This window comes from Osmerus eperlanus, chromosome 6, assembly GCF_963692335.1.
Source record: "Osmerus eperlanus chromosome 6, fOsmEpe2.1, whole genome shotgun sequence".
Taxonomy (NCBI): domain Eukaryota; kingdom Metazoa; phylum Chordata; class Actinopteri; order Osmeriformes; family Osmeridae; genus Osmerus; species Osmerus eperlanus.
This window is the reverse complement of record NC_085023.1, coordinates 3,954,411-3,978,174: the sequence shown is the minus strand read 5'-3', so window position 1 is coordinate 3,978,174 and position 23,764 is coordinate 3,954,411. Positions and strand designations below refer to the sequence as shown.

At 43.6% G+C, this 23,764-nt stretch overlaps 1 protein-coding gene across 4 annotated transcripts in view; it reads left to right on the top strand.

Annotated features, from left to right (window-relative positions):
- Positions 1-23,764, top strand: part of pde10a (phosphodiesterase 10A) — a 60,494-nt gene that overhangs the window by 685 nt on the left and 36,045 nt on the right. For 2 of the 4 annotated variants that reach the window (XM_062463040.1, XM_062463039.1), the window contains exon 1: positions 11,646-11,978. The exons of the other annotated variants lie outside the window; for them this stretch is intronic. In XM_062463040.1, the coding sequence (XP_062319024.1) occupies positions 11,915-11,978 (64 nt within the window). In that variant the 5' untranslated portion in view covers positions 11,646-11,914. Of the gene's footprint in view, positions 1-11,645; positions 11,979-23,764 lie in introns of those variants that run through there. 4 annotated transcript variants of the gene reach the window in all.

Here is a 23,764-nt window from a genome sequence, read left to right as displayed (position 1 = left end):
CCTCGCCCCCCTCCACTTCTCCTCTCTCTTCGTCTCCTCTCCTTTCTCCTCACACGTTTCTAAACGTTTGTGTGTTTTGATTCATGGCCCTCATTCAGCCCATGTTCAGTCTACACCTCCCCCTCCCTCCCTCTCCCCCCCTCCCTCTCCCCCCTCCCACTCTATCCCCCTCTCTCTCCTGCCCTCCCACTCCCGCCTCCTATCCCTCGCCCTCTCTGTGGGTCTCTATTCTCCCCTCCTTCTCCCTCTCTTCTCCTCTGGTCTCTTTTCCTCCTCACACTTCTCTCTGTTTTCTCTTATGTCGATATGGTTGTAATTCCTTCTTCTTTCTTTAACTTTAGAGATAAGCTAGTTGTTAGAGAATGAATGTATTTTGATATATTTTAGTATGTGACATGTGAATAAAAAATTCACACAAGCTAAACATTTTTTTGAATGAAAACCATATTTACAGCTGGTCTTCCTACATCAAACACTCACTCACTCACACACATTTAACAAAGTAGAGCATGATGATGATCACTTTCATTGACGTCACACCCCGGATGATCTACATCGCTGCAGCATGCAAATATGTACTTGACCCACGCGCACGTGTGTGTGCGAATAGCTGGCGTTCCTGCCCGTGTGACAGAGCAGGGGAGGGTGGGGGACCAGTAGCGGAGCTGTGAAGATGTACGCAGTCCCGTTCCAGAGGGCTGGGGTTTCATGGGCCGGAGTCTGACGTCAGCACTCCGGCTGGGCTGGGTCTCGTCAACCAGAGGGGGAGGGGCGGGGGCACACGGCTCTGGGGTGTGTGCTGCATGTGATTTGTGTGTTGGAGTGTGTGTGTTGCCTGTGTCACCGTGTGAGAGCTCTTGTGGTGTGTGTGGCTGTGTGTCTGTCTGCTTGTGTGCCTGGTTGCCTGTGTGTGCTTATATTGTATCCTGCTGCTGTTTCAGCCATGTGTAGTCAGAATGTTGTGTGTAGTCAGAATGTAGTCAGAATGTTGTGTGTAGTCAGAATGTAGTCAGAATGTTGTGTGTAGTTGGAAGGTTATGTGTACAGAAAAAAAACATTTGTGTCGTAAGATAAAAGGGGCTGTAAAGGAAAGTTAGTGCGACTCGTGCTTTGGATTCTGGAGGCACCAGTCATGGTGATCTAAAAGGGGGCAGGGGTGTATTTAAGCTAAAACAGTCCCCAGGAGAGAGCAGCTCATCTGGTCTACTCTTCTCCGCCAGCTCCCCCTCCTCCCAGTCTGCTGGTGCTGCTGAAGTCTAGCTAAGACAAATGCTCAAATGCAACAAAAATCTGATTAACTGATTGAAACAAACGGATTTAAATAAACCCCAGCTTAAACCAATTGGCTGCAATAGTGTTTTGTACATTTGTAACCAATATAGTTATATTTTGAATTATTTAACTTAAGTGGAAATGTGTCAGGTGACCTACAGTTTAACTCCTTGAAGAAGAGAGGAGAACCGAGGAGAGGAGACTGATTTTCTGGTGCAACATTAGTTACACTAATCTGAACTGACAAACAAACAACAATAGAGATGACAGCAAACATTTTAACAACAGTAATAATTATATGACATCTCAATCATGTTATCTCAACTATGCTGTCAAAATATGTAACCTTTATTCATTAAGGAAATAAAAAGGACACTGACACCTGTATCTGGTAACATGATTTTTATTTTATTTATTTTATTTAACCAGGCAGAATCATTAAGAACAAATTCTTATTTACAGTGATGGCCTGGAAAAAAGCACAAGCTCTTTGAGGGAGAGGGGAAGGAGGCTATGGAAGATAAATCTGGTTAAAAAGCACAACAGCACACAACCACAGCAGTACAGACATACAGAAAAAAGCTAAAAAGCAACAACCAAAAACAAGCAGGTTAACAAAGCAGGGCATTAGTAGCATCCTGAGTCAGAGGGGATAACAATGTTAAAAGCACAAAAAGCTCAAAGCAAGACACAGAGATTATTTACACCAAACAACAACCACAATCAAGGCATAGACTGACACTGGCAGGTATGAACAAAGGATACAGGCAGGTGAGAAAACAAAGCAGGGAACATATGTGTAACAGGAGGACAAACCAGGCAGTTGGCAACAGACAAAAGACAAACCATGGGGATGTTTAGGACAACAAGATACTGACGGGAGGGGTTAAAAGGTGAGAAAGCATTTGAAACACTCAAATGGGTTCTTTTCAGTGAACATGTATTATTTCTGGGGCCTATCTGGCTAGGAAAGGCTATGCTGGACTGGACTAGGCTGGGCTAGGCTGGACTAGACTAGACTGGGCTAGACTGGGCTGGACTAGACTAGACTGTGCTAGACTAGGCTGGGCTAGACTGGGCTGGACTAGACTACACTGGGCTAGACTAGGCTGGGCTACACTGGGCTTGACTACATTTACATTTAGTCATTTAGCAGACGCTCTTATCCAGAGCGACTTATAGTAAGTACAGGGACATTCCCCCCGAAGCAAGTAGGGTGAAGTGCCTTTCCCAAGGACACAACGTCATTTGGCACGAACTGGCAACCTTCAGATTACCAGCCCGCTTCCCTAACCGCTCAGCCACCTGACTCCCAGTACTCCCATGGACTAGGCTAGACTGCTAGACTAGGCTGGGCTAGACTGCTAGACTAGGCTGGGCTAGACTGCTAGACTGGGCTGGGCTAGACTGCTAGACTAGGCTGGGCTAGACTGCTAGACTGGGCTGGGCTAGACTGCTAGACTAGGCTGAGCAAGACTGCTAGACTGGGCTGGGCTAGACTGCTAGACTGGGCTGGGCTAGACTGGGCTGGGCTAGACTGCTAGACTGGGCTAGACTGGGCTGGGCTAGACTGGGCTGGGCTCTGGGCTGTGCTGAGGCAGAAGAGGGCATTGATAGATGGTGTGTTCATAGTTGGTCCTGGCTGATACAGGTCAAACAGGAAACAGCAGAGCAGGAGGCCATTTTGAGGTTTTCTAGAATGCTGGCTCACTCCATTCTAGGGTGTTCTCACTCTGTCTCTTTTTCTCTCTATTGATACTATCTGTCTCCCTCTCTCTACTCTCTCTGTCTCCCTCTCTCTACTCTCTCTGTCTCCCTCTCTCTACTCTCTCTGTCTCCCTCTCTCTACGTGTCCCTCTCTCTACTCTGTCTCCCTCTCTCTACGTGTCCCTCTCTCTACTCTCTCTGTCTCCCTCTCTCTACTCTCTCTGTCTCCCTCTCTCTACTCTCTCTGTCTCCCTCTCTCTACTCTCTCTGTCTCCCTCTCTCTACGTGTCCCTCTCTCTACTCTCTCTGTCTCCCTCTCTCTACGTGTCCCTCTCTCTACTCTCTCTGTCTCCCTCTCTCTACTCTCTGTCTCTGTCTACCTCTCTCTACTCTCTCTGTCTCCCTCTCTCTACTCTCTCTGTCTCCCTCTCTCTACTCTCTCTGTCTCCCTCTCTCTACTCTCTCTGTCTCCCTCTCTCTACGTGTCCCTCTCTCTGCTCTCTCTGTCTCCCTCTCTCTACTCTCTCTGTCTCCCTCTCTCTACTCTCTCTGTCTCCCTCTCTCTACTCTCTCTGTCTCCCTCTCTCTACGTGTCCCTCTCTCTACTCTCTCTGTCTCCCTCTCTCTACTCTCTCTGTCTCCCTCTCTCTACTCAGTTCAGTTCAGTTCAAAGGGCTTTATTGGCATGAAAACAACAATTGTTCATATTGCCAAAGCAACGGTAGAATTACAGAAATATTAATCAATGTAAATCATGGCCTTATATATGCTTATATTTCACACACTCACATACAGAGACACACACGGCAGTTTAACATATACAGTGTATCTACACCACACAGGTGTACAACTTGTATCCATGTTATTATTTTTCAAGTTGGTATATTATTAATGTTGCCAAATAATCGGTATAAATAAATAAATAAGTAAATAGATACACACACACATATGTATATATACATATATATATGTATACGCATACACACATGTATACACACCCACACGTATATATACACACGCATATACCCATACATACACATACATACGCACATACAGGTTATATAATGATAATAATAATAGTAAAAATCAAATACTAAATTTGAAATTCTGAAAAATTACAGTAAAATTTAAACAAAATATTAAAACAAAAATTAAAACATGTTATGTTTGCCATATTATAAATTGTCCTCATTGTGGTTTTCTCTAAAGCCATGACAGGCTGATACATACTTTGCTGCTAAAATACAGCAGTTAGGTTTTTCTCCCAATAAATAAACCAGTCTCTCTCTATTTGTTACATTTTCAAATTCCTTGTATATGCTGGTAATTTTGGGGAAGTATTTGGTTCGAATGTCTGTATAGTGGTCACATTCTGTTAGGAAGTGGAGCTCTGTCTCCACTTCTCCCTGTGAGCAGACAGAGCACAGCCTCTCTTCTCTGGGCAGCCATGTCTGCCTGTGACGGCCTGTCTCTATGGCCAGGCTGTGCTCACTGAGTCTGTATTTAGTTAATGTCTTCCTTATTTTTGGTTCAGACACAGTGATCAGGTATTCTGCCATTGTGTACTGTCTTTTTAGATTCAAATAGCATTCTAATTTATTTTGCTTTAGTGTAACTTCTTTCCAATAAACAATGTACTTTTCTTTTTGCTGTTTTGCTATTTGTTTTGGATTAATAAGGTGGCTGCTGTCTTGAGGCTCTGTGGGGTTTGGTGAGCAGAGCCTCTGGACTAGCTGGATGAGAGGACTCTTATCTGGCTTCATCTTTTGGCATAGAAGGGCTTTGTGGTGGAAGGTATTTTCATCACTTTGGCTAAGGTGTAGGTAGAATTTAGTTGCTCTTTTTTGTATTTTGATGATTAAAGGATACACTCCTAATTCAGCTCTGCAGGCATTGTTTGGGGTTTTGCGTTGAACTCTTAATATGTTTTTACAGAATTCTGCGTGCAGGCTTTCTATGGGGTGTTTGTCCCACTTGGCGAATTCTTGGTTAGTAGGTGGGCCCCAGATTTCACAGCCATATATGGCAATGGGTTCTATAATGGATTCAATAATTTTAAGCCAGATTTTGATTGGGATGTCAATTTTAACATTTCTTTTGATGGCGTAAAAAGCCCTTCGTGCCTTGTCTCTCAGGTCATTTGCAGCTTTTTGGAAGTGGCCTGTGGTGCTGATGTTTAGACCAAGGTAAGTATAATTTTTGATGTATTCTAATTGGTTGGTTCCCAGGAGGAATCGATATTTGGGATCCTGATTTCTGGTTCTTTTTTGGAAAACAAGAATTTTAATCTTTTTTTGATTGACTGTTAGGGCCCAATTTTGACAGAATCTGTGCAGCAGGTCTAGATGTTGCTGTAGTCCCTCCTTGGTTGGGGACAGAAGCACAAGGTCGTCTGCAAAGAGGAGGCATTTGACCTCTGTGTCCAGGAGAGGCATTCCAGGTGCTGCAGACTGTTCTAGTTCCCTCGCCAGACCATTTATGTAGATATTAAAGAGGGTGGGACTCAGACTGCATCCCTGTCTTACTCCTCGACCTTGGACAAAGAAGTCTGTATGCCTTTGTCCAATTTTGACTGCACACTTGGTATTTGTGTACGTTGATTTTATGAGGTCATATGTTTTCCCCCCGACTCCGCTCTCTATCAGTTTATATAAAAGGCCTTCATGCCAGATTGAGTCAAATGCTTTTTGGAAATCAACAAAGCAAGAGAAGATTTTATTCTTCTTGGTCGACAATTGTTTGTAGAGTGAATATATGATCCGATGTACGGAAATTTGGTAGAAAGACAATTTGACATTTGCTCAGTATATTGTTTTCGCTGAGAAAGTGCAGGAGTCTGTTATTAATAATGCTACAGAGGATTTTACCCAGTCTGCTGTTGACACATATCCCACGGTAATTATTGGGATCGAATTTGTCTCCATTTTTAAATATTGGGGTGATCAGACCTTGGTTACAGACTTTAGGGAATACACCAGAACTGAGGATGGTGTTAAAAAGTTTTAGTATGGCCAATTTAAATTTGTCATCCGTAAATTTGATCATTTCGTTTAGTATACCATCAACACCGCAGGCTTTATTGGATTTTAGGTTTTGTATTTTATCTTGTAGTTCGTTCAATGTTATTGAAAAGTCAAGAGGGTTCTGGTAATTCTTAATTGCAGATTCAAGTAATTGGAGCTTATCGTGTATGTGTTTTTGTTCTGGGTTCTTATCTATGTACATGAAAAGCTTGGAGAAGTGGTTAATCCATATATCCCCATTTTGAATTGGTAATTCTTCATGTTGTTGTTTATATAGTCTGTTCCAGTTTTCCCAAAAAACATTTGATTGAATAGATTCTTCAATTACATTGAGCTGTTCTGTGATACATTGTTCCTTCTTTTTCCTTAGTATGTTTTTATACTCTTTAAGTGTTATGCCATAGTGATGGCGTAGTGCCTGGTTATCTGGGTCTCTGTGTTTCTGGTTAGATACATTTCTCAGTATATTCCTCATGCTTTTACATTCCTCGTCAAACCATTTTTCTTTATAATTATTGGCCTTTTTGGGTTTTTTGTTTGAGGTTTTAAGATTAGATAGAGAGGCAGATATATCAAATATGTTGTTTATGTTCTCTATTGCTACATTGACACCTTCACTATCACTCTCTCTGTCTCCCTCTCTCTACTCTCTGTCTCCCTCTCTCTACTCTCTCTGTCTCCCTCTCTCTACTCTCTCTGTCTCCCTCTCTCTACTCTCTCTGTCTCCCTCTCTCTACTCTCTGTCTCCCTCTCTCTACTCTCTCTGTCTCCCTCTCTCTACTCTCTCTGTCTCCCTCTCTCTACTCTCTCTGTCTCCCTCTCTCTACTCTCTGTCTCCCTCTCTCTACTCTCTCTGTCTCCCTCTCTCTACTCTCTCTGTCTCCCTCTCTCTACTCTCTCTGTCTCCCTCTCTCTACGTGTCCATCTCTCTACTCTCTCTGTCTCCCTCTCTCTACTCTCTCTGTCTCCCTCTCTCTACTCTCTGTCTCCCTCTCTATACTCTCTCTCTCTCTGTCTCCCTCTCTCTACTCTCTCTGTCTCCCTCTCTCTACTCTGTCTCCCTCTCTCTACTCTCTCTACTCTGTCTATCTTTGACTTTCATTCCCACTCTATTGTGTATGTTTCTACTATTTATCAGATGTTGTGGTTTAGTTAATATAGCTGTGCTGTGTGTAAATCTATATGTTAGCTTGTGGCTAATGTTGGTGCGGCTCAACAATGTTGGTCGTTAACAAGCTGCGGGTGAGAGCAGATCCAGTCCAGACAGCAGGGTGTTTTAAGGTCAGGGCTTGTTGTCAGAGGAACTGTGAAAAAAACCTCCATCTCAGTCCTACGGCCTGTACCGACTCTTTTGTGAAAAGTACAACTGTCTCGTGGACCCAGTGGTAACGGTCTGTTAGGGGTTAGGGGTCAAGGTCAGAGGTCAGGTTTTTAGGCTTCACGTCTGATATTGTGTCCAAGATGAGACTCATCTCATGAGTCTAGTTTTATAATATGATTTACATGATTAATTCAAATGTAATGGCTTCAAATGTACAATATATCATTGGAACTGTGGTTGACATTATTAAAATGTCCTGCATGTAAATGTGACACATAATTTTTAAAAGTAGAATGGTGACCTAGAAAACTCATTTGACAAGATCATAAAATACAGTGCATCCAGAAAGTATTCTTCTTCACTTTTTCCACATGTTGTTATGTTACTGCCGTATTTCAAAATTGATTAAATTGATTTTTCTCCTCAAAATTCTACACACAATACCACATAATGATAACGTGAATTAAAAAAAGGAAAAATCAGCAAATCAACTTAAAAAAATATCACATTTACATAAGTATTCACAGCCTTTGCCATTACACTCAAAATTGAGCTCAGGTGCATTCTGTTTCCACAACTTGATTGGAGTCCACCTGTGGTAAATTCAATTGATTGGACATGATTTGGAAAGGCACACACCTGTCTATGTAAGGTCCCACAGTTGACAGTGCATGTCAGAGCACAAACCCAAACCATGAAGTCCAAGGAAGCGTCTGTAGACCTCTGAGACAGGATTGTATCGAGGCACAGATCGGGGGGAGGGTACAGAAATATGTCTGCAGCATTGAAGGTCCCAATGAGCACAGTGGCCTCCATCTTCTGTAAATGAAAGAAGTTTGGAACCACCAGGACTCTTCCTAGAGTTGGCCTCCCAGCCAAACTGAGCCATCATGGGAGATGGGCCTAAATCAGGGAGGTGACCAAGAACCCGATGGTGACACTGACAGAGCTCCAGCGTTGCTCTGTGAAGAGAGGAGAACCTTCCAAAAGGACAACCATCTCTGCAGTACTCCACCCATCAGGCCTGTGTGGCAGAGTGGCCAGATGTTAAAATGACTAAATCTAGATGGAAGCCACTCCTCAGTAAAAGGCACATGACAGCCCGCCTGGAGTTTGCCAAAAGGTACCTGAAGGACTCTCAGAGTCTCTGGTCTGATGAAACAAAGATGGAACTCTTTGGCCTGAATGTCAAGCGTCATGTCTGGAGAAAAGCACCACTCATCACCTGGCCAACACCATCCCTACAGTGAAGCATGGTGGTGACTGCATCATGGTGTGGGGATGACTTTCAGCGGCAGGAACTGGGAGACTAGTCAGGGTCGAGGGAAAGATGAATGCGGCAATGTACAGAGACATCCTTCATGAAAACCTGCTCCAGAGCGCTCTGGACCTTAGACTAGGGCGAAGATTCATCTTCCAACAGGACAACGACCCTAAGCACACAGCCAAGATAACAAAGGAGTGGCTTCGGGACACTCTGTGAATGTCCTTGAGTGGCCCAGCCGGAGGCCAGACTTGAACCCGATTCAAAATCTCTAGAGATCTGAGAATGGCTGTGCAACAACGCTCCCCATCCAACCTGATGGAGCTTGAGAGGTCCTGCAAAGAAGAATGGGAGAAACTGCCCAAAAATAGGTGTGCCAAGCTTGTAGCATCATACTCAAAAATACTTGAGGCTGTAATTGCTGCCAAAGGTGCTTAAACAAAGCATTGAGCAAAGGCTCTTAATACTTATGTATACATGTTATATTTTCGTTCAGAATTTTTTGCAAATCTATAAAAAAAATTACAAACTTTTTTCACTGTCATTATGGGGTATTGTGTTCAGAATTTTGAGGAAAAAATGAATTTCAGTCCATTTTGGAATAAGGCTGTAACATAACAACATGTGGAAAAAGTGAAGCGCTGTGAATGCTTTCCGTATGCACTGGAAAAATAAAGATTTGTAGAGAAGTGTGCATTTAGTGTTTCCATTTGTCTCTCGCAAATGTTTGCATTTGAATTATGTATTGTTAACAATACTTGTGTATGGGCTATTATATAATTTTATAATACGTTTGTTTTGCATCTGTGACTTTCCATATTTGCACCTAACTTTTGTGTGTACATACACACACTCACACACACCAATATACCCGTGTGTTGCCAGTTTACTGTATGGTTAACAGAAAGAGAAAACTGTGTGTGCACTCCATTCACCTGCTGAATGGAGTGCACACACCTTCTTATACACACATGTCCATATACACACACTGGCAAACACATAGGATTGCCTGTACTCACATTCACACAAATAAATATATACATAGTGTATACACTCACTCACACATACATTACAAATACTTTATACACACACACATATACAGCAATTCAGTATTCTCATACACACACATTCAGAATGCACACGCACTCACATATACACACAGTACATTCACATATATACTCACAAGAACAATTCAAGGAGTCTGTTTCAAGATTGATTTACACATTTAGAATATGCCTATTCTGTTTCACATGTTAAATTAATTATGACTCTGATGTGCATCGTGCAGACAATAAAACGATGGACTGATATAAGACTATTTTCTTGTCTTCACTCTGTAGACAGTAGTTATTCTGTCTGTGTAGGTCACCACAATTGCAGCCTTGCAATTTTTCGCATAGCCTATTGTTTGTCTAAAATGGTCTGTTGTTTAATTCGCAGTATATTTTTTTTTAGTTTGGCAATGTTTAGATTGCTGGGTAAAGAGATTGGATACGGTTCATCCTGGTTTAAACTCAAGGAACATGGGCAGTGCTGGCTCTGAGGCTCGCTATCTGAGCGCACTTTGCTAGATCAAGGCTGACATATTTGCAACGGTTTGGAAACTGTGTGGGGCCCTAAAGACGTCAATGAAACGTCAAAATGATTAAGGAAATCCTTTGAATAAACCTCCAAGCAAAAAAAGGCGCAGGAACAGAAACCAGAAAATTAGCATTAGAAATGGCTTAACCCGCGGAAGTGGCATACTGTTTACAATAGTGTCACTGAAGAGATGTTTTATAAAAAATAAGTGTCTTATGTTTGTATTAGGCTACATAACGTAATTACATGTAACGTAATTTTTTTTTAAGATGTTGGAAGAAAAATGCCTTGCATTTTGCGCTTACACGATGAAAACCAGTAAACATTTAGGCCTATCTCCCAAAATATTTGGTTATATGCTTGTTCATATTTGTATATGCTCGATTTGTTTTCAAATAGGCTTATTAGTTGCTAGTAAATTGCGAGAATTCACAATATAAATTTTAAACAGTTGTAATTTCAGTGGGTCACTCTGCTACATTATGATGCTCTATTATATTTGCAGTCTGGAAAATGTGTATGATTTTATAGTCTAATAGTTACAGGCTAATAAGAACTTGTTTAAAAGGAATTAGCATTAGACTGCAACATGCACGAACCGTTTATCCTATGCAAGACAGTTGCACACCGTAGGTGCTGGTTTTAGTTAAAATTATAAAATAGCCTACCCCGTAAACACACACACACACCATATGCATATGACTGCTGGTTTTGGTACAACATTGATGCAGGTCTTTTTCTTATTTAGTAAAGCTTTAACACTATATACCATGGGTCTTGACATAAAATCTAGAAATCAAGTGTAGCCTTTGTTTTTGTATACACCACGACAGACACTGTTCTTGGCAGAGCTGGGCAGATCCATTATAGTAATCTGTAACAAGACCATTTATTTTCGCGGCTGAAACACAGAGGACGGGGTGTATAGTCCGGCGGCTGAGCTGAGGCTGCTGTCGCACCACATTTATGGGGGGTAAAAGCAAAGACGAGCGTAGAATCATACAAATGCTTCCGATTTTTAAGACGAACATCTAATATAAAGATGAGACTCGCATCAGGACACAGTCCTCCTTGCCTCCCATTCGAAACCCCTTCTATTCCTCTGTTTATGCTCGTGAAACTCCCCAGTCGTCTCGCCTCTGTGGAACACAACCGACCCCCCGCCTCCCCCCGCCCTCGTTCCCTCTCGACCGTAGCTGTTCGAGCTAGAGCCGCAGACCCAAAGTCGGTTTGTGTTCACAGCCGGTTGTCTAGGGAGGCTTAGAACTAGCAACACCCGGGAGCAGCGGCCGGGAACTAGGCTACGTCGCACACAAGAACCGTGCGCATTCATTGCCCTGCTTCTCACTGTCCCTCTCTCCGCCCTCCTACCGCCTCGCGCTGTCTCCCTCCTCCTCCTCCTCCTCCTCCTCCTCCTCCTCCTCCTCCTCCTCCTCCTCCTCCTCCTCCTCCTCCTCCTCCTCCTCCTCTTCCTCTTCCTCTCCTCCGCATTCACAGAGCTGCCACGCCGAAGAGGCGGACCTAAGTCTACACCTCGGAGAGTGGTGGGGGCAGATCTCTCTCCCCTTTCCCGTGATACTTACGGCATCCCAACGCTTGAGAGGCACGGGCCGGTAGGAAGCATCCCAGCGCATTTCTGGAGGAATTCTTTCCGCGGGATTCTTAGAAGCGGGGCTTCCTAACAGCCGACCTCCGCAGGGGCGTGCGTCTCTCAGTACTTCTCCATCCTTGCGTTCACTACCAGACATGGAAGATGGTCCGCCTTCAACAAGCTGTTTCAGAAGGTTAACGGACTGTTTTCTGGGTGCAAGTAGGTACTTTTAATTCATACCTTCTCCGATCTGATATGATCACGCGGTAGGCTTTTCATTGATCTTCTCTTTACCACTTTTACCCAAATGAATCCCATCGTATAAAGTTTATCCTTACTTTGCTTTTGTTTTCGCTTTATGGCTTGAATAAGCTACATGCATGCTAAATTATTTTTCAACACTTGTTGAAACAGCAATTATAGTAAAAACAATACATTTGTCGTAAGCAATTTTAAATGGAGATCTGTTTGTATGATTCTAGATTCCGGGTAGCAAATTGATAGCGGACCTCGGATAAGAAGGGTGGGGACATCAGGGATTTAACTAGTGTCGAACGGAATGAACTTGACTGACCGTGTGTATTGATCGTTAGCCCTGAACCTACTTTTCGGAAACCTAAAAGAACGATTGGACTTCTTGGGAAGAATCGTGTGATTCGGTATACCTTGGAGCTGTGTCCCGTAGGCTACATGCTTGTGAGAAGCGGCAAAAACGAGTCTAGACTGCATTGCGCGTTAATTCTTTGCTCGGGGTCAACGAGCTATCAGCGATAAGTTGACACTGGACAGCGGAGAGTCGTAGCTACTCTCTAGGGTAGCTCGTACAGTAGATCGGTTTATTTTTTGGCACTGTGATATTCGCTCAGAATCCCATAGGCTGCGTTTTACGGTTTAGGCGTCTGTTTTGCGAGTGACCTATAGTAACCTATTGATAGATAGTAACCTATAGGAGGTTGCATATTGCTAACTACGCGTTATGATAACTATAGGCTATAGTGATTACACATTTCAATACGTTTCAGAAATACTTGGTTTGGTGGGTGCAGAAGTGTTGAACAAACTGAAATATGAAATTGTTTTATTGTGACAAGTTATCGAGTTACTACACTGGAGTAAGACAATGGCTTCAAAGATATCAGAATTTAATGTTGACTTTTTAATAATAATAATACATTTTATTTAAAGGTGCCTTTCTTGGCACTCAAAGACACCGTACAGAGGTACATAAGACATTAAAAGCAGCAAAAAATTAAATAAAAATAAAGAACACAACAACATTCAAAACAACAAGTTCAGATTTTTTGGTCAAAACTTTTACTATAACAAGCCTTATACTTGTTGACCTCCCTCTGTATATTATAACTAAATAACGTGTTACTCGGTGTGGAAAGGTCTGCTTGAGTGACTGTACAGTTTTCATCCTCAACATTTTAGATGGCACTCAAAGTCCTGCTCTTATTAGAATCAGTCGATTATTCTGAGCACATTTAGGATAATCCTAACGACACCTCTGCCTATCACTCTTTGTGATTAACTGCATCTCTCAGTAAATTATTGAACAAGTCTGATAAATGTGTCACCAATGTCAATATCTCATCATTTATTCCCCCCTGCATCGCAGATCATAGTGGTTGGATGGACACTCGGGTGGTCTGAACATAGTCTGTTTTTATTATTGGCAGATGATCATTTGTACTCAGTGTTTGATAGGACGGGAGAGGTAAGAGGACAGGGGGAGGAGAGGATATGACTGGGGAGGAGAGAAGGGGGAAAAGAGGATGGGACAGTGTTGAAGAGAAAAAGAGGCGAGGGGAGAGGAGACAAGGAGAGTGGAAAGAAAGGGGGTAGAGTGTTTATATTCTGCTGTCCTTCCCTCCGTCCTGCAGAGCAGCATGACTTCTCTCTGCTCTGACAGCAAACACACACATATACACACACAAACACAGTTACACAAACACACACACACACAAGATTGTTGACAGGCATTCTCAAAATCAATTGATGGTTGAGGAAGTGCTTAACTCAATGAAGAAGGCATCACTGCCAGACAGGAAGTCGGGATGCCAGGCACTTCCTGTCTTGTGAAAAACCATGTAATTAATGTAGTGGCTTTTCCCAAGACAAATAAGGTATTTAAAAAGTCAATTCATTCAATGTCTGACGATTTACAGTGAGAATATCCCAATTACTGTACTTTGTTTTGTTGGCAGTGATGGAGGAAAGAGGAGAAAAGAGACAGGAGGAGAGGGATGAAGAGAAGAGAGGGATGAAGAGAGGGGAGGGGATAACAGAGAGCAGAAGATGAGAGGAGAGCAGAGACTGGAGGAGAGGGATGAAGAGAAGAGAGGGATGAAGAGAGGGGAGGGGATAACAGAGAGCAGAAGATGAGAGGAGAGCAGAGACTGGAGAAAGAGGAGGGGAGAAGAGAGGAGAGAAGAGATGGTTAAGGAGGGGACAGGTAGTGCATTGGGGAGGAAAGAAGGGGGCGAAGAGAAGAGAGGATGAGGAGAGGTTAGATGTGTGGCTGTGTGTCTGTCTGTTACAATTGTCTTTTATGTGTTATTAGCCACAACTAGCCTAGTTGTGTATGTTTAGCTATACTTATGACAGTGTGTGTATCATCATAGCTTGCCTAGTGTGTGCATGCTTAGCTGTATCTATCCTTGTGTGTGTGTGTGTGTGTGTGTGTTCAGCTGGAGCTATCCTTGTGTGAGTTCCCAGACTATCAGCTCATGTCTTATCTCCATCTCAGACTGCTGTTTATAGCCTTGTAGCCTTTACATGGAAGACCTGGACAGGAGACGGAAGTCATGCAAATTACATTTCCATGGAAATGACTGTTTGAGTGTGTGTGTGTGTGTTGAACAACAGTGTTTACTTACACTGTGTTTGTGTGTGTGTGTGCGTGTGCGTGAAGTGTGAACTTGTATGTTTGTGCAGGAGTGTTTGCTCGCCATGTGGGTGTGTGTCTTCGTCTCCCTCTCTCTTTTTCTCTCCCCTTCTCCCTCCTTCTCTCTTTCTCTTTCCCTCCCTCTCAATATTTCCCTCTCTCTCTCCTCCTCTCACTCCCTCCTGTTCTTTCTCTCTCTATCCCTCTCAATCTATCCCTCTCCTTCTCTCAATCATTCTCTTCATCTCTTTCTGTCTGTCTCTCTCTTCCCATCTCTCTATGTCAGTCTGGTGAGGGGGGTACAGATGTCAGTAGCATCACCATAATTCCAGACTCTTCGTGCTCAGACCTGTAAACCTCTAGGCTACATCTTTTTCATTCATCTTTTGGCCTAGAAACTATTCTGAATAACGACTTATAATAATACTTAATAATATTACTTTTTCTTTTTAGTATTTCTTTTTAGTATATAGTATTTCTTATAATGTTACTCTCTCTTTTTTGTGTTTTCCTTGTGATACTGAGGAACCCCAGAGGAACATGGCAATGGGAAGAATCATGAGAGTCTCAAAGTTGCAGACAGTAAACTTACAGTAAGACATAAAACTACAAGCCCCAAGTTTATGCCCAGTTTCAAGTTGGTAAGTTGCTACCATGATTGTAGTTTGTATTGTGACCACTGGGCCTCAAAACGACGGTATACCAGGCAAAACACGGGTCCTCTGTTGTGATACAATTACCTTCCAGAATCTACTTTAAGATAGAACCAAAGATAAACAATTGGTTACTTTAAAACTTAGACAGACGCTACCATATAATTTATTTTTCTATTATTACCTAAGGAGGACCTGAGTGTGTGCGAGGGTGGGTGTATGTGTGGGTGTGTGTGTGTGTGGGTGTAAGTGTGTGTTTATGTGTGTGTATGTGTGGGTGTGTGTGTGTGTGTGGGTGTAAGTGTGTGTGCGTTAACCGAGTCAGGTGGCTGAGCGGTGAGGGAATCGGGCTATCTGAAGGTTGCCAGTTAGATTCCAGGCCGTGCAAAATGACGTTGTGTCCTTGGGCAAGGCACTTCACTCTACTTGCCTCGGGGGAATGTCCCTGTACTTACTGTAAGTCGCTCTGGATAAGAGCGTCTGCTAAATGACTAAATGTAAATGTGAATATGTGTGTGTAACCATACACACCCTTCCCCCAACTATCTCATTCATTTTTCAGCAGTGTGCAGCTGCTAATGGTTCAATCATCCTGTTTCTCAAGTTGATCCGGCCAATCATGGACGTGTCCAAGTCCTATACCTCTCCTCCTGTCTTTGTGTTCAGCAGTCCACCTGTTTTGTATTTTACGTTTTACGTATTGTATTTTAAGTCTTTGTCAACTTTTTGTGCTAGATCCATTAATTGTATTACGTTTGCTTTTATTAACCAGTTTCTGCTTCTTGTTCCATGCAAGTTGTAGCAATACATTTTAGTTTTGGTTATTTGCCACAGTGGCTTTGGAATGGGTAAACTTCCCAAGGGCCGACACGCTAATACATAGCTAAGCTCTGTCATACACGCTAACACGTAGTTAACCTCTGTCATAAAATACATGCTAACACGTAGCTAAGCTCTGTCATAAAATACATGCTAACACGTAGCTAAGCTCTGTTATACATGCTAACACGTAGCTAAGCTCTGTCATAAAATACATGCTAACACGTAGCTAAGCTCTGTTATACATGCTAACACGTAGCTAAGCTCTGTTATACATGATAACACGTAGCTAAGCTCTGTCATACACGATAACACATAGCTAACCTCTGTCATACATGCTAACACGTAGCTAAGCTCTGTCATACATGCTAACACGCAGCTAACCTCTGTCATACATGCTAACACGTAGCTAACCTCTGTCGTACATGCTAACATGTAGCTAACCTCTGTCATACATGCTAACAGGTAGCTAACCTATGTCATACACGCTAACACATAGCTAAGCTCTGTCATACATGCTAACACGCAGCTAACCTCTGTCATACACGCTAACACATAGCTAACCTCTGTCATACATGCTAGCTTAGGAACGGGCTGTACCCATTTTCTAGCTAGATTAGAGTCCGGTAGGCAGCATAGGTAGGCTGTTTTAATAGTTTTATTTGTTTGATGCTGTTCATTGTTCTGTTGTCCTTTGTGTGTGGTTCACTAGACCCCATTATTTCTGTTATAAAAAATCAATACATTATATTTCTACCTCTGCTTATTGTGCCCACACTCACACCTACCAACTCTCTCACTCATGTTAAGGTTGATTAGCTACCATTCGCTTATAGCTAACTTTTAGCTAAGGTTCTGTAACAAAACCTTAGCTTCTGTTGCTATAGGTGACGAGAAAGCGCTGGTCCCATGAAATCCGACTTTCCGTGTTGTGATGACTTCAATTGGTTGGTCTTAACCATGATTTCTTGAACCTGACCCCTGCCCTCTGCCCTCTGACTGACATCACATATTTGATCTGGAGAGTGGAACATTGAAGTCTCCATCCCTCTGTCATTACCAATCCACCTCAAGTATGGATAACAAACAAGAAAATTCTGAATCTGAAATATTGACTTGAAGGACTTGCTGTGTGTGTGTTCATGGGGCGTGGAGTGTGAATGGTTGTATTTATTAGATTGTGTGTAATGCCTTGCTGTAGACGTGTAGACATGTTTACTTTTCTGTGCCCTGTGACAGCCTTCAGCCGTCTGACACAATGAGGTATTGTACTTGGCATCAGTCAAAACGATGATTTGACGATGATTCTGTGTGTGTGTGTTGGATGTGTGTGTGTGTGTTGGATGTGTGTGTGTGTGGGTGTCTAGTTTTCCAGACGGGTAGAGGCTACACCGGGAGAAGAGAATGGGGGAAAAAGGGAGGCAGGGAGAGAGAGAGAGAAAGAAAGAAAAGGATGGAGGGAGACAGGGAGAGAGAGAGAGAGAGAGAGAGAGAGAGAGAGAGCGAGAGAGAGAGAGAGAGAGAGAGAGAGAGAGAGAGAGAGAGAGAGAGAGAGAGAGAGAGAGAGAGAAAAGAAGACAGGGAGTGAAGGGATAGGGAGGAAGGCGGAACTAAATACTTCCAGGTTATTAACCTTCTCCCCGGAGGACTAGTGCTCTCTCTCTGTCTCTCTCTGTCCCTCTGTCTGTCTCTCTCTGTCCCTCTCTCTGTCTCTCTCTGTCCCTCTCTCTGTCTCTCTCTCTCTGTCCCTCTCTCTGTCTCTCTCTCTGTCTCTCTCTCTCTGTCCCTCTCTCTTTCTCTGTCTCTCTGTCCCTCTCTCTGTCTCTCTCTGTCTCTGTCTGCCCCTCTCTCTGTCTCTCTCTCTCAATTCAATTCAATAATGCTTTATTTCATATTTATGAATGAGTGAGCATTGTTGCCAAAGCCATACAAGATTGAACATATCAAAATGATGATACATTTACATTTGTTAAAATAAAGATAAATAATAGTCATAATAACTACAATTAATTACAACAAGAAAGAAAACCAATATATGTGTATAAAGAAAACGTAATAATTATGAAATACATACAGATATTACATGCACATTACAAGTAATATACAACACATAAGATAACATTACTACCTCAACAACCTGGTACAACGTGAGACTCTGCCTCTCTCAAGCTATGCAAGTCAAATACAATGCCAGCTCCACTGTTGCTACATTTTCGCCCCAAAACTATGCATGTCTTTTCATCTAAAGTTAATTGATCAAACCCTGTAATTTTAGAATCAAATTGTGGGAAGAAACATGTTCTAGCATTTTCGTACTGTGGGCATTGTAGGAGAAAATGTTTTTTCATTTTGAATTTCATCTGAACTACAGTGTCTGCACTTCCTTTGTTCTTAAGCCAACCGTGTCTTTCTGGCGACCTTTCTCTATTGCCAGGGTATCGGCACTGACTCTGTACATTTATTCATTTAGCAGACGCTTTTATCCAAAGCGACTTCCAAGAGAGAGCTTTACAAAGTGCATAGGTCACTGATCATAACAACGAGATAGCCACAAAACATTGCGAGTAGCCAAAACATGAAGCACACATTGTGAACAACCAAAAATAAGTGCCAAAGGGAAGAACCATAAGAGCATGTAGTTAAACAAGTTACAATTAAACAACATGAACTGCTATAAGTGCAAGTGTACCTGTGGAAAAAAAGCAAGCAACAATAATAAAACAATATATCACAGCGAGTACAAAAATTTAAGTCAGTTACCACTAACCACAAGAGCAACAAGTCTCTAAGCAAGAGTCATTGTGATCCTTGAGGAAACTAACATCGGGTCAAGCAAACCATTCCTAAGTACCGTTGTACTCCGGAACAAGTGCGTCTTGAGCCTTTTCTTGAAGGTGGAGAGACAGTCAGTGTCTCTGATGGAAGTGGGGAGTTGATTCCACCACTGGGGGGCCAGACAGGAGAAGAGCTTGTGTTGGGACCGGGCGGTCTTGAGCGGTGGAACCACCAGGCGGTTGTCTGAAGAAGACCGTAGGTGACGGGTGGGGGTGTAGGGCTGCAGGAGAGACTTGATGTAGACGGGTGCAGTCCCGTTCACTGCTCAGAAGGTCAATACCAGGGTCTTGAATCTGATACGGGCCATGATAGGTAGCCAGTGGAGAGAGATGAGGAGCGGGGTAACATGGGAGCGTCTGGGTAGATTGTAGACCAGGCGGGCCGCTGCGTTCTGAATCCTCTGAAGAGGGCGGGTTGCACATGCTGGGAGACCAGCGAGCAGCGAGTTGCAATAGTCCAACTTGGAGAGGACAAGTGCTTGGACTAGCAGCTGCGTGGAGTGCTCAGACAGGTATCTCCTGATCTTCGGATGTTGTAGAGGGTGAATCTACACGACCGGGAGACCGCAGCAATGTGGGCCGTGAGGAGAGCTCGTCGTCCATGGTAACCCCAAGGTTCCTGGCAGAGGATGAAGGGGTCACCGTCGCAGATCCCAGGGTGATTGAGAGATCGTGGGAGATGGAGGGTTTAGCCGGATGATGAGAAGTTCTGTTTTTGGCGAGGTTCAGCTGGAGGTGGTGCTCGGTCATCCAGGTGGAGATGTCTGTGAGGCAGGCCTCAATCCTAGCTGAGATCCCCGGATCTGTCGGGGGGAACGACAGGTACAGCTGCGTGTCGTCAGCGTAGCAGTGGTAGGAGAAGCCATGGGGAGGTGATGATTGGTCCAAGTGAGGTGGTGTACAGAGAGAAAAGGAGGGGTCCAAGGACGGAGCCCTGTGGGACACCAGTGGAGAGCTGGCGAGGGCCTGACAGTTTGCCTCCCCAGGAAACCTGGTAGGATCTTCCCGACAGGTAGGATGAGATCCACTGGAGTGCAGTGCCAGTGATGCCCATCTCAGAAAGTCTGGCGAGCAGGATCTGGTGGTTAACCGTATCAAACGCTGCAGAAAGGTCCAGCAGAATGATGACAGATGACCTGGAAGCCGCTCTGGCAGACTGGAGGGCAGTGGTGACTGAAAGGAGGGCAGTCTCTGTGGAGTGGCCAGTCTTGAAGCCCGATTGGTTGGGGTCAAGCAGGTTGTTCTGAGAGAGAAAGTTAGACAGTTGGTTAGATACAGCACGTTCAATTGTTTTTGAAAGGAAACACTGTACATTGTTAAGATATTTATTTTCTTGTTTTTACATTTAAGATGTTCAGCTAATTCAATTTCTCTATTCAAAATTCGGTAACATTCAAATTTGTGATGTAACTTGATTTCATTTTTCCAATAGGTTTTATATTCATTATGATTATTATTATTATCAAGATGTCTGAGTTTTGTTAATGAATATATCACCCGTATGATTTGATGTTTTATTGTTCTACGGGGTCAATCTCTGTGTTCCTCTGTTTGTTTAAAAAGGCCTTGTGTGGGACCGATTTCTGTTCTTCTTGCAAGGTTTGGGGCATTCTGGGTAGGCCAAGTACAGTCTTACAAAATGAAAATGTAACATTTCAGTTGGACTTTTGTCCCACATGCTATGGAAGTGTAAAGGGATCCAAATTTCACTGCCATAGAGCATGATTGGTTTTAGGATTGAGTCAAATATTACAGTCCAAATTCTGAGGGAAAGTTTATATTTACATATAGATTTCTTAATTGCATAGAATGCTCTTAGTCTCTTTGTCTGCTAGCGTTTTAACAGCTTTGTCAAATCGCCCTTAGGAGCTTATATTCAGACCCAAACAAGGGTAAGATGAGGTGTGATTGAGAGTCTCTCCTAGGGTGAATTGGTACAGGACTCGCTTGGGAGTTTTTTCCGTGTTCACTGACAGTGCCCATTCTTTACAATATGTGTCTTGTTTTAATCCCTGTTCCTGATATCGGCAAACATAAGGAACTTGATTTCTTTGCCTTCTAGGGTAGTCCTGGGCTGCAGACCCTTCAAGCACAGTGGCTAATTCATTTATATATGTTAAAGTTGGGCTCATACTGCAACTTGTTTAACTATTCTGCCTTGGCTGAAGAATGCTGTTCTCCGGTTGTCAATTCTTACACAAAATTTATTTTCATTGTATATTGTGTTGATAATGTCGTAAACTTTGCCTCAAAAGAACATTCCCTCATGCCAAATTGAATCAAAGGCTTTCTTAAAGTCTATGAAACAGGCAAATACTTTTCCTTTCTTTGTTTGGTGTCTTTTGATTAACGTGTCAAGGGTACAAATGTGGTCAGTTGTTCTGTATTTACCAAATAATCCAATTTGGCTTTTGCTTAAGGTTTTATGTTCATTGAGAAAGGTCAGTATTCTGGAATTAATAATGCTCTCTCTCTCTCTCTCTCTCTCTCTCTCTCTCTCTCTCTCTCTCTCTCTCTCTCTCTCTCTCTCTCTATCTCTCTTCTCTCTCTCTCTCTCTCTCTCTCTCTCTCTCTCTCTCTCTCTCTCTCTCTCTCTCTCTCTCTCTCTCTCTCTCTCCCTCTCTCTCACTCTCTCCCTCTCTCTCTCTCTCTCTCTCTCTCCCTCTCTCTCTCTCTCTCTCTCTCTCTCTCTCTCTCTCTCTCTCTCACTCTCTCTCCCTCTCTCTCTTTCTCTCTCTCTTTCTCTTTCAGTGACAGCCTGTCACAGGGCATAGTGGTCCAGAGGGCCATTGACCGACTGTCACAGGGCATAGTGGTTCGGAGGGCCAGTGACAGGCTGTCACAGGGCATAGTGGTCCAGAGGGCCAGTGACCGGCTGTCACAGGGCATAGTGGTCCAGAGGGCCAGTGACAGGCTGTCACAGGGCACAGTGGTTCAGAGGGCCAGTGACAGGCTGTCACAGGGCATTGTGGTCCAGAGGGTCAGTGACAGGCTGTCACAGGGCATAGTGGTCCAGAGGGCCAGTGACAGGCTGTCACAGGGCATAGTGGTCCAGAGGGCCAGTGACCGGCTGTCACAGGGCATAGTGGTTCAGAGGGCCAGTGACAGGCTGTCACAGGGCATAGTGGTCCAGAGGGCCAGTGACAGGCTGTCACAGGGCATAGTTGTCCAGAGGGGCCAGTGACAGGCTGTCACAGGGCATAGTGGTCCAGAGGGCCAGTGACCGGCTGTCACAGGGCATAGTGGTCCAGAGGGCCAGTGATAGGCTGAATCAGGCCTGAGAGCGAGTCAGAGTCGGCCACTCTGTCTGACGTTTCAATATTAATGTCTCTGTATTTGGCAATGTCAGGTGGTGGTGGTACTGAATAGTAGCTGGCCTCAGGGACTTCTTTTACCTTTTTGGCCTCTGGGCTCTGTTCTAATTGGTCCAGAGTGAGTGACGTCAGCGGGAGACATGCAAGGTGACCTCCAGTAATCGAGGGTGTGGCCACTCATCGTCAAGACGACCGTTTCCAAACACTAACTCACTGCCTGAGGGTAGGTCTGGGTTTACTGTAATATAAGAACCCCAGACATGTCTGTCTGCCAGACTTTCTGTCTGTTTGCCAGACTTTCTGTCTGTCTGTCTGCCAGCCTTTCTGTCTGTCCATCTGCCAGCCTGTCTGTCTGTCAGCATGTCGGTCTCTCTGTCTGTCACTCTGCCAGTCTGTCTGTCTGCCTGTGTGCTTGTCTGTCTGTCTGTCTGCCTGTCAAATGGCCTTTATTATAGACAAGTTGACACACCGTGCTTGCACAGCCAGTCAGCCTGCGTGGACAGTACATTACATAGATACTCTTTATCGTTTCAATGACATTTTTGGGTGTTGGATACCTGGTGGAGAACAAAAGGATGTTCTTTAGACTGTAGTTCTGGAGGGAGAAAAAGATGGGAGGACAATAGGGAAAGAGAGAGAAGAGAGAAAGTAATATACGTTTTATGATCAGAACCTCACATCAATTCATTGATTTCACACCTGAGGGTCCGTTTCCGAAATCGAATCAATGCGAGGATGATACATTTTGTCAGTTTTACAATCAGTTTGGTTTGCGTTCACAAATGCAAAACTCTAATGGTCCAGAAGTTTTAAAAAAAAGTCACGTGGTTAAACTTGTCGTTGGTCATACAATTGGCTGGTAAATGTACAACAAACCCTGCACAATGTCTACCTGGATATTGGAGGTCTACATCATGGAGCACCGTCGGGTCATGTGACGTTACAGTAATATGGAACGCATACTAATAGACAATAAGGGACCATGAATACAAACGTCATCGTAAGACTGCAGGTATTCAGTTTTACATAATAGCCTACTGCTGGAAACCATTCTCCATTGAATATTTTGAACCCTTCTGTGTTCTTATGCACCTTCTCTAATAGCTGCGAAAAGTTTCTTCTACCCATATTTGAATAAGGCCCCTGGACCTCATTTTATGCTTCATGACAATGCAGTCACCAAAACAGAAAACGAAAACTTTTTAAACCCATAAAATGGTACGCTTCCTGTGATTGGTTCGAATGGTGTTCACACCAGAAATGAACCGCTCCAGAGTTCACTTGACAGTGACCAGCCTGTTGAGGGGACCAGAGAGAGGTTGTTCCGCACCAGAGTTCGACTCAGGCGTTCACACCACCCCAAATTAACCACATTAACGGGGTAAACGCTCCAGGGTTCGGTTCAACCTGACTAAAAAAGGCTGGTGTGAACACTCCCTAAGACTAGACCAGCGCCAGGACTAGCACCAGGACTAGGGCCAGGACCAGCACCAGG